This window comes from Nelumbo lutea, chromosome 3 (genome assembly GCF_056320005.1).
Source record: "Nelumbo lutea isolate HS-2025 chromosome 3, American lotus-T2T, whole genome shotgun sequence".
In the NCBI taxonomy this organism is placed as follows: Eukaryota; Viridiplantae; Streptophyta; class Magnoliopsida; order Proteales; family Nelumbonaceae; genus Nelumbo; species Nelumbo lutea.
Window position 1 is genome coordinate 63,576,314 of NC_142686.1, and position 12,068 is coordinate 63,588,381.

The window sequence follows — 12,068 nt, forward strand, 5'->3', positions numbered from 1 at the left end:
TGTGCTTTTGAAATAACAAACCAGCACCCGGATACTTCTTTAGATATCGGAGGATTCTCTCTGCTGCTTCAAGATGAGAGGACCTAGGAGCATGCATGAACTGACTGAGAACACCAATAGCATATGCAATGTCTGGATGAGTCATAGAAAGGTATAACAACCTCCCTACAAGCCTCTGAAACTGTTTCACATCCTTGAGAGGTTCACCTCGACTATCACCTAATTTATGGTTGGGGTCAATGGGAGAGTCAACTGGCTTCACCCCCATCTTCTCGGTGTCTTGAAGTAAATCTAGGACATATTTCCTTTGAGAGATGAAGATACCCTTCTTTGATCGACCAACTTCAATTCCAAGGAAGTACCTGGCAGGTCCTAGATCCTTCACTTCAAACTGAGTGGCAATAAAGAACTTCAACCTCTGAATTTCATCCTCCCAATCACCAGTAACAATTATGTCATCTACATATACAATTAGGGCAGCAATTTTACCTTCTCCTCTTTTCACAAACAGTGTGTGATCTGATTGGCATTGCTTGTATCCTTTCTGCTGAACTGCCACATGGAATTTGCTGAACCAAGCTCTTGGTGATTGTTTCAGCCCGTATAAGGACTTCTTCAACTTGCACACTTTCTGTTCATTGCCTTGAGCCAGAAACCCAGGGGGTTAAATCATGTAAACTTCCTCTTCAAGGTGGTGTTCAGGAAAGCATTCTTGATGTCAAGCTGATGTAAATCCCAGTCCAAATTAGCAGCAAGTGAGAAAATGACTCTAATGGAGTTCATCTTGGCAACAAGAGCAAAAGTTTCAGCATAATCAACTCCATACACTTGAGTAAACCCCTTGGCCACTAAGCGAGCTTTGTACCTCTCCACTGTTCCATCAGCCCTATATTTGACAGTGAACACCCATTTACATCCAACTGGAACCTTTCCCTTATGAAGATCAACAAGATCCCATGTGCCATTCTTATGAAGGGCATTAATTTCTTCCTTCATGGCATTTGTCCATTCAGGAACTGAAAGAGCTTCTGCCACATTCTTAGGGATAGGAACAATGTCAATGGAAGTAAGAAAAGCACGGAATGAGGGTGAAATGTTCTCATAGGAAACAAAGTTGGAAATGGGATGTTTAGTGGTGCACAATCTAACACCCTTCCTATGAGCAATAGGACAGTCAAGGTCATTAGCCGCAGAGGGAACATTTGCAATAGATTCAAGGACATCATTGGGAACCAAAATACCTGAGTGAGTATGATCCTCCCCCGAGGAGTCTGATGGGACTGGAGGTACATCTTCCGGATTTTCCACAGCTCTTGAATTTGATTGGTCTTTGCGACAAAGAGAAAAAACCCGAAAAGATGAAGGGTCAGGAAGAGAAGGGGAAGAATGATTAGGAAGAGGAGACTGAGCCAATGGCAAAGAATTAGGAAGAGGAGGAAGTTGAACCAGTTTCTCTTCATGTTTACACTCCCCCTGAGGAGAAACAGGAAAGAAAGGCTCATCTTTAAAGAAAGAAACATCCATGGAGACATAGAATTTCCATGAAACAGGATCAAAACAATGGTATCCCTTTTGAGTAAAGGAGTAACCAAGAAATATGCAAGGGATAGCACGAGAATCCAATTTTCCACAAGTGGGAGACAGATTTTGGACAAAACACCGACAACCAAAGACACGAGGAGGAATAGAAAGAAGGGGAGCCTAAGGAAAGAGAAGTTGATGTGGGGTTTTGTACTCTAACCAACGAGAGGGCATACGATTTATAAGGTAAGCGGAACAAAGAACAGTTTCAAGCCAAAAACGTTTTGGGACATTCATATGTAGTAAACCCCGAGCCACTTCAAGGAGATGTCGGTTCTTCCGTTCGGCCACACCATTTTGTTGTGGCGTGCGGGCACAAGAGCTATGGTGAAGAGAGCCACACGAACCAAAAAATTCTGTGAGGTCACTATGAAAAAATTCTTTGGCATTATCTGATTGAAAATTTTGAATTTCAATTTGAAATTGAGTAAAGACCATTCGCTGGAAATTTTGAATGATTTTTGGTACTTCCTCCCTGGTTCGTATCGGGTGTACCCAAATATATCTAGAATAATCATCAATGAGGGTAATGAAATAGTTGTAGCCAATCTCAGATGGTAAAGTAACAGGGCCCCATACATCAGAATGAACAATGTGAAAAGGATATTCAGATTTACTATTTCTTTGAAAAACTGAGTTCTACAATGTTCACTTAACTGACACATTTGACAAGAAAAATCAGAAAAAGTCATTAACTTAAACAGTTTTGGGAATACAACTTTCAAAGACTGAAAAGACAAATGACCTAGACGACAATGCCATAAATAGACTATCTTCTTGCAGAACTGACTCATAGACTCTATAACATGAAGAACAGCCTTATTCTCCAGCATGTAAAGTCCATCAACCATACGTCCCCTACCAATCGTTCTCCCCAAGGCCAGATCTTGAATCACACAATGAGAAGGGAAAAAGGTCACTGAGCAATTCAAGGAATTAGTAACCCTACTAACAGACAACAAATTAATGGGAAATTTTGGAACATGAAGGACATCAGAAAGGGTAAGACCAAGAGGAAGAGAAAGGGTTCCTTGACCAGCTATGGAAGCATATGATCCATCGGCTAGTCTCACCTTGTCTCTTCCAGAAAGAAGGTGATAGGTTTGAAAGTAAGAGAACGTATCAGTCATGTGTTTTGATGCTCCAGAATCAATGATCCATGGAGAGTAAGGGGTGTGAGAAGTAACATGGAAAGCTGTGGCAGGATTGCCTGACGTAGATGCAAATGAGGTTGAGGGAGGAGCATCCATTTGACGAAGTGTTCTACCATAGAGCTCTAAATGGTTATGGAAGGAATTTATAATATCCTCCCTCGGGTCAGATCCAGTGAGATGTGTCTGAGTCACAGTAGAAGTGAATGGCTGATTCTCCCGAGTAACCATGTTGGCCATGTGATGTTTCTTTGTACCTTGCTGTCGAGGCCTCTTATTCACCTCTGAACCTTGCTTCTTAGTCAGATCTTGAGCTCATTTTGGTTTCCCATGAAGATCCCAACAAGTATCTTTGGTGTGTTGGGATTTCTGGCAATGAGTGCACCACAATTTATCCTTATCTTCTGTTTTTTTTTGGAGATCTCCTTTCCTAGAAGAAGATCCCACACTAATAGAAGCACCCCCTTTTGCTACCAACACAATTGCATCCCTACCAGGACTGTTCATCAAATTTCTTCTGCTCTCTTCAGATTGTACAAGAGCATAGACTTCTTGAACTGATGGGAGATCCTTAGAGCTGAGAATCTGAACTCTGATATATTCATACATAGGATTCAAACCATGTAAGAAGGCAAACACCCTTTGTTGGGAGACAAGTTGCTTGTACATTTTTGCATCCTCATCACACTTCCAATCCACACTCTGGTAATGATCCAACTCTTTCCAGACAGAGGTCAAGTCAAAGTAATATGCAGATAAAGACCTCTCCCCCTGTCTACAAGTGGATGAAACTGCCTGCAGTTGATAAATTTTGGCATAGTGTCGCAATTCTGAATAAGTAGATTTTGCTTGTCCCCAGATCTCATTTGCAGTATCAGCCCACATGAAGTTTTTCCTTATTTGTGGTTGCATGGAGATCAAGAGCCACGACATAACCATACTGTTCTCCTGAGCCCATCTATCATATTCAGCATTCCCATAGGGGGGTTCTTTGATTCTTCCATTTATATAGCCTATTTTCCCCCTTGCAGTGATGTATAATTTGATCCCTCTTGACCACTCTAGGTAATTTAAACCATCAAGAGGGACAACAGCCATAGGAAAGGATAGGTCACTCCCACCCATTCCATTCAGCATTGAGGAAACTTCAAATGTGGCTGAATCTTCACCACTCATGATATTAGGATTAAAAAACGAGGAACCAAATGAATACTGCCGTACAAGGCTATTGCTGAAAACAGGTCCTTCTGACCTACGGTTTCACTAGGTGTAAAGGCTGAACCCTGTTGATGCAACACTGGAACAGGTCTGTACGAACTACAATCCTTTTAGGAAACTAAAAAAACTGCAGTTGCAGTACATCACCAAGTCTGAAAGACCTACAAATGAACCGAGGTCATATGACCTCCCAACAGAATGAAAAGATGGTGGGGTTCACCACACAACCGGCAAGCCTGATAGCCAAACAGTCACTGAGATTAGCAGGGTAGCCGAACAGTCAATCAATAAGATCAATACAACATCAGCTTCAGGGCATCAACAGTCCATCATAGGGTTGAAGGAATAAAAAAAAAAAACAATTGAATACAGCAGCTTGTTAAGGAATACAGTCAATCAACAGTCCCTCAATCGGCTGAACCTTCAATCAATAACTAGTCAATCAGTAGGGCGGCCGAAAGGTAGATGACCAGTACCTCTTTTAACTTCAGAAGATAGCTTCTCTGTAAGCTAGAACTCCCTCTACGAACCTCAGGAGATAGCCACTGCAGCTTCTGGACTGGAACATGAAAGGTCTCTATGAGTTCTGGGTCGAACTGAGTACACCAGATTAGCAATTCGATGGAGCCAGCTCTGGAAGATGAAAGGTCTCTATGACTTATGGGTCGAACTGAGTATTCTAGATTAGCAGTTTGATGGAGCCAGCTCTGGGAGATGAAGAGTCTCTATAACTTATGGACTAGAAGATGAAGAAGACCATCTGCTCGACATTGAACAACAGCTTTGCTTGACACCACCCTTCAGGCTGGACGACTTGCTCTGATACCATTTTGAGCAAGAACTAGAGAAGAGAGGAGAGGAGAGGAGAGGAGAATAGAGAGGGAGAGAAGAGAGGAGACTCGAGTGGATTGAGAGCCCTCCTTAACACCGTGGGCGAGAGTTAGTATTATTATTTATACTGGCCCAGTCATACAACATAAAGACAAGAGGAAATTACAACAGTACCCTTGCGGTACTAAACCTGAGAATATAAACAACTGTTAACAGAGTCATTTGTTTCCCTGACGTTTAAGGGAATATTTCTTTCGAGTCTTCGTTATGACTCTTGTGAACTTACAAAACATTGTAGACAATCTTATCCAATGAGTAATAAAAGATCTATTTCTTCTTTCATCTGATGTGTGGGGGCCGTATCATTTACCTGCTATGGGGGATAACAAGTATTTTATCCTCTTTATTGATGATTTCTCTTACTATACTTGGATTTACCTAATGAGATCCTGGGATGAAGTACCAACTATTGTGCAAAAGTTTCATGAACTCATTCTTACCCAGTTTAACGCTAGGATCAAAATACTTCGATCGGATAACACTAAGGAATATTTTGAGAAGAACCTTTCATCTTACCTTGATGCCTTTGGGGTTATCCATCAGAGTTCTTGTTCCTAAACTCCACAACAGAGTGGAGTGGCAGAAAGGAAGAACCACCATGTTGTTGAGGTGGCCAGAAGCCTCTTTTTTGCATCTCATGTTCCTACAAAATTTTGGGGGGGATGTTATCCTTACTGCTACATACTAACCGCATGCCTTCCCAGGTTCTGGGTTTCAAAACCCTTTTTAGCCTCCTCTTTCCGGATGAGGATCTCTTATCTCCCTCTCCGAGTTTTTGGGTGCACCTGTTATGTGCATCTTCAAAACCATCAAAGACACAAATTTGAGCTTAACACACACAACTGTGTCTTCCTAGGATATGCCTCCACACAGAAAGGATATTGTTGTTTTGATCTAGTTCATGGCACCCGCTTTGTCTCTAGGGATGTCACATTTGCTGAGTCTATTCCTTTCTTTGGTACTTCCCCCAAGGGGGAGCATTCGGAGGAGCCGTTTGCTATGCCCCCGGCTATATGGGAAAGTTGTCTCCACTCCTTCAACAGAGCCTCACGCACCTTCCATCACTACTGAGGTCACAGGTCAGCCTTCCTCTGGCCCATCTGCTACCTTTCCAAACATTGACCTTCCTATTACTCTTTGCAAAGGCAAGCGGAAGTGTACAACACATTGCATCTCCAAACACCTGTCCTACAACCTTCTTTACCCAACCTATTATTCTTTCCTTGCCTCTGTTTCTACACATGTCATTCCCAAATCTGTACTAGAAGCCTTATCCAAACCAGAAACGAGTGATGCTATGATGACTGAGCTAGATGCTTTGCTTAAGAACCAGTTGCTTGTAAATGGGTGTTCACTATCAAATATCATTTTTTATGGTACTGTTGAGAGGTTTAAGGCTCGATTGGCTGCTAAAGGCTACACTCACATGTATGGTATTGATTATCTTGAGACCTTTGCTCCTATGGCTAAAATGACTTCAATTCAAGTTTTGTTATCTCTAGCTACTACCTTTGATTGGCCCCTTCATCAATTTGATGTTAAAAATTCCTTTTTGAATGGAGACCTACATGAAGAGGTCTATATGCCTTTACCTCTAGGAATGTATGGGAAAGAAATGCAAGGGAAGGTGTGTAAATTGAAGAAATCCCTTTATGGTCTCAAACAGTCTCCTAGAGCTTGGTTTAAGAGATTCAAAGCTGCTCTTGTTTCTTTTGGTTACACATAGACTCAATCTGATCACACTTTATTTGTGAAGATAAGTAATTCCTTGGTCACCTTTTTGACTGTTTATGTTGATGACATTGTGATTACTGGTAATGACACCTAGGAAGTGGCTAAGCTCAAAAGGTTTCTTAACACTGAATTTGAGATCAAAGATTTGGGGGATCTCAAATATTTCTTGGGAATTGAAGTTGCTAGATCTAAGGATGGTATGTTCAATTCTCAACGCAAGTATGTCCTTGATCTTCTTGCAGAGACTGGAAAACTTGGTGCTAAATCAGCCTCCACCCCAATAAACTTAAATCAAATCATAAGCTTTCTGCTACTGATGGTGAATTGTTGTCTGATAGGGAAGTGTTCCAGAGACTACTTTGGAAGTTACTATATCTCTATATGCCTCAGCCAGATATTTCCTATGCAATGAGTGTTATTAGTCAATTTATGCATTCTCCTAGAGATACACATTTAACAGCTGTAAAAAGAGTTTTATGTTACTTGAAAGGCACTCCGGGGAATGTTTTTCAAACATGGACACATGAAGTTGGAATCATACACTAATGTTGATTGGGCCGGATGTATTGATAATAGGAGATCCACCTCGGGATACTATGCTTTGGTAGTGGGGAACATTGTCTCATAGAGGAGTAAGAAACAGCCTGTAGTAGCCAAATCTTCAGTTGAAGCAGAGTACAGGGCAATGACACATGGAGTGTCAAAATTATTGTGGCTGAGATCACTTTTGGGAGAGTTGGGTATTGACTATGAGAAGCCAATGATGCTCTATTGTGACAATCAAGCAGCCATCAACATTGCACAAAATCCCGTCCAACATGATAGAACTAAGCATATAGAGATCGACGAACACTTTTTACGGGAAAGAGTTGCTTCAAGGGAAGTTTGCTTGCCATTTATTGCTCCAAAGGAGCAATTGGTTGATATCTTGACCAAGGGTGTTCCAAAAGGAAAATTTACTCACTATATAAGCAAGCTATGCATGATTGACATCTATGCTCATCTTGAGGGGGAGTGTAGAAAGACTGGGTCGAATTGGCCATTGCACTTGTTTTTGTTTTAAGTAGGACCATGTTTACATTGTATGTGTTAAAGGGCCTTTTTCATTATGGGCCTACTAACTTGTTTTGTGTTTCTTTTAAGTTATTTAAGTTCTGGCCGCCCACTTAAGGGCAGATATGTAATTAGTCATAATTAAGTGAGTTTAATAAAAGATTAAGAGAGAGAGGAGGAAACCATCGATCTCTCTTCTCCTTTTTCATCTTCTTTTTCCTTCTGTTGTAATCACTTCTCTTTCTTCTTCTTTTATTGCTTAATCAGGTTTAATTATCAGATTTGAAGGACAGTTTTACATCTAAAAAGAAAGACAAATTAAAATAATATTACACATAAAGGAAAAAAAAGAAAGAAAAAAAAAAACTGCAGGACTTACTAGAACATAAGCAAAAAATATATCAGACTGAATTTGGAAAAAGCTAGTTGAGTATACTCAGGCAATCTACCAGATGGGCATGCACATGATACTGATAAAACCACAATCAATTGTATATTTTACCGATGTACCTGGTTATGTACCACAAGTAATCACTAGTGTCTTTTGTCACATTTAAATGTTCCAATAAGCCTTGCACAGTGAAATTTCTTTCACCCCATGCACCAATTGGTTCTTTTATAGTCTTCCAGGCTTTTGATACAAATGAAACTTCATCATGATGCAATGGTTGTCCAGGTCCCATTATATTTGAAGAAAATGAACCATATCCTAAGCTTTTGATGGAAGTTTGGGCCCCAACCTACTAATGTCATACAGAAAATGAATGGAACTCATAAATGTAAATGGAATTAAGAAGACATATTGCAAGAAGCAGAAACAAACAAGTCATGGAAGCAGCTCAAGTATTTGGATACTGATACATTCCAGAGAACGAAAAAATTAGACAAATGACAAGGTTAAGTCCAGTTGCATTAGTTACATGTTATTCTAGTAATCTTTTATCAAATATGAGGATTTCATATTCGGAATTTAAACTAAAAAATTAACAAACACACACTTTCTCAACTCTTTCAAACCACACACCTTCAAAGAGAAAAGATGGAAGAGTGAAAGAAAATTAGGACTTATTAGGAGCAGATATGTCATTGTCTATCAAGTTAATACTAATTTGATTATATGAAGAGTGTGGGACAGATAAGAAACCTCATACTCCATTCTTCTCTTGCCCTAAACTCTTCCCATTTCTTCTATTTTCCCTTTTTCTCTGTTCTGAACACCTTCTTCTTGATTTTTATGCATAAATCACTGAATATCCATTGGAATATTTGCTGGTCTAAATCACATCTTGGTATCATTACAGTGTTCATATTTTCATCTTCTTTACAAAGCCATAATCTAGTAGATCAGCAGGGTGTATGGCGGATAAGTGGCTAATCATTAGTAACTGATATTGCCTGGTTGGTGTTAGACAGTTATGCCCTTAGCTCCAGTCAGATTGATGTATCTTTCGACGTTTATTGTAAATGAATAAAGTACATAATTGATTCATGTCATTGTGGTGTTTATGTGTTTACCCATAAACTGGACACTTATGAAGCTCGTGTTAGTTTAGAATCTTCACAGTTGTTGGATAGATCTGGGGAGGTCTATCCTGCCAAGGCTGACACTGATGTGCCACCAAGATGGTTGGGGTGGCTTGTCTCAGCTGCCAGGGTGAGACCTGAGGCACATGTAGTGTGGGTTTCTTGAAACCCTGAACCGGACCAATTTCTAGTATTGCCCTGGACTTTGGAGAAAGATGGGCAAAACTGAAATGTTACACCTGAACCCTAGACTCGATTATGGTACTGCACTGGGTGTCGGGTTGGGCTGTCTTTGATATGTCAATCAATGAGATCCTTAGAGGGGGTCAAAACCTGGGTATATTGGAACAGTTTGAGAATTCACCTAAATGGGTGATCATAGTGACAGGATCAGCCCCTTTGTCGGACAAAGTGAATAATCAGGGAATGCACTATCTCTGATGGAAACCTAAATTGCCGGCAGTGGATTTCAAATGTGTTGGAAATTTGGTTTTGCAAAATATATTCATATAAAGATATACTTATATATTATGGTTTCAAATTGTCTGCAAAAGGTTTTAATTCCCAGGATCCATGTGAGTAAAGAATGCAGCACTGTACCTTGTAGCCGAGGGAGAGGTTCTCTCTTTTCAGGCAATGTATGATCATTAAGGGCTAAGAGGTTAAGTATAAGACCATTGAGGTAATACCTGATGGGCTAATCTTGCATCTGCCCACAGTTCTTGGATTTTCATAAGGTGGCTGGATCCAAGAACCATTTAGTGTAAATGTTGGGCCCATTAAGAGCCCATGGTAATGGGCGCAAGGGTTCACTGTGACATACAGTGAATTCGGCCAGGCCTTGTAACAAAGGATGGACTGAACTCATGTGGCTGATGTGTGGATCAATGTTAGGGTCCCATGCCATACAAAGAAAGCCAATTGGGCTAGAAGATTAAGAGTAAGTGAGTACATAAGCTTAATGGGCTTAAGGCCAAATTCGAACTGGGCTTAAGTTAGTTAAATTGAAAGGGGGCGAGTTCAGCTTTTAAGTTGATTAGGATTAGCTGAAGGATAAGAGAAGTCTTATCCATTTAAGAGTCCAGATCCAAATATCAGATTTGGATTAGGAAACTCTCTCCTAATTAGATTAGGAGGCTGATCCAAAAAAGGCTATAAATAAAGGGGCATATTCCTCAGATATACACAACAGCAAACTGCAGAATTCTTCCCCAGTTCTTGCTGCCCCTACCTAGTTCAATCTCCACTTGTGGATCTAATCAAGAAGAATTCTTGATATTGTTTCTTGGTATAAGAAACAATTTGAAGTCGTGCTCACCAGCCCTTGCTCGATTCTTGCTGAAAATTTCAGGTTCTTGTTGAAGAACCATCCTACTGATCCTACTTCACAACACACTCTGTCATCTTAAGTGGAAGTGGGTTTTGGTCTTTTCTTTGGGCGTGAACACCTGCGTTGGGAGTTACTATTACTTTGTATATCCCTCACTCTCTTTTGTTTTCAGATCTGATTTGGTTTTGGATTCAAGAATAAACCTTGAAAATGCAGCTTTCTAAATTAGGGAATACGATTTCCGAATGGGAGAGAGAAATTTTTGAAAATTCGCCCAACCTTCCTGCAAGGTTCGGCCATCCATATGATGGATCTCCCATCCCTTCAGTTGGTAGAAGTGTTTCAAGAGTTTTTGGCAGAACCTTGGAGACTCAAAAATTGTCCCAGAGTCCCGAGTTTTTTTTTGCTCAAAAACCAGAACCAACTGGAGAAAGTACACCTCATTCAGATTGAGCACTAAGGAGATAGTTTGGACCTGGTGCTCGTGTTCTTTTCAAGCTATTTTGAACCTAATAAGAGATTTACAGCCATTGGAAAGCCTTTTGTGAAGGCTGCTAAGAGTAGCTGCAACATCTCTCTTTTCGCCCCAGTACTAGGGTTGGTGAAACCCTAGTTTTCTATGGGTATACAACTGTATGTCAAGTGATTTGAGGTCAGTACGTCATATTGTTGTTTACAGCAGTGTTTTAAAAGGCGTGGGAGGTGTACGCCTGGAGGCGGCCTCTAGGCTAGGCGCTCCCAAAACGCCCTGAGGCACATGAAAGAAATGCCTATACCCTTGAGGCGTGCACAGAGGCGTACACTTCCAAGGAGGCGTATACTTCTGTTAAGCCTTTGACAAGAGGCTTACGACTCTCACATGTGGCCATTTTAAACATTTAACAGATTAATTGTTTTAACTTTTTTATTTTCTAATTGGTGGGGCCACGATTATATCATGGCCCCCATTGTATACAATCATTTTTTAAGTGTAAAGAGGGGGAAAAAGCCCTCCTTCGATTCATTTTGCAAACCAAACCATTAGGGCTTGAAAGAGGGAGGTGAACTCTGAAACCCACGAACAAGTCTCAAGTCTCAACCTAAAACTTCAATCGATCAATTTTGGTATGTGTATTTTTTTTCTTTTCCTTTCTTTGTCTCCTTCTTCTTCTTCTTCTTCTTCTTCTTCTTCTTCAACGTCACATACTTAAAATCTCAGATATGGGTGTTTTTATTTTTCTTTTTATTTACAGTTGCAAATGAAGAAAGAGCTGGACTGCTGGAGTGAACCTGGGCAGCTGTGAGCTTGTGACCTGTGAAACGGCAAAGGGCAAGCCTTCTACTCTTGTGAACTGCGAACTTCAACAGTTCAACCATCAAGCTGCAACAGTCAGTTTCAGTTATGCTTTTTTTTATTTATTTCGGTAGCTCTGTAATCTGTTCTTCATTTCTTTTTTCTTTTCTTTGTTTATTTGTTTCGTTTCTTCTTCATTTTAGTAGCTCTGTTTTCAGCCTTGAGTTTGAACAGAGCTGCATAAATAAAATGCCACAAAGCCCTGTTCTGTAATCTGTTCTTCCTCATTTCTTTTTCTTTTTCCTTTTTGAAC

The 12,068-nt window shown here is 40.4% G+C and overlaps 1 protein-coding gene across 4 annotated transcripts in view; it reads right to left on the bottom strand.

Moving 5' to 3' along the window:
• BGAL9 (beta galactosidase 9) overlaps nucleotides 1-12,068 on the bottom strand; it is a 150,973-nt gene that overhangs the window by 91,825 nt on the left and 47,080 nt on the right. For all 4 annotated transcript variants that reach the window (XM_088978864.1, XM_088978863.1, XM_088978865.1 and 1 more), the window contains one exon: nucleotides 8,139-8,368. In XM_088978864.1, the coding sequence (XP_088834990.1) occupies nucleotides 8,139-8,368 (230 nt within the window). The remainder of the gene's footprint in view (nucleotides 1-8,138; nucleotides 8,369-12,068) is intronic.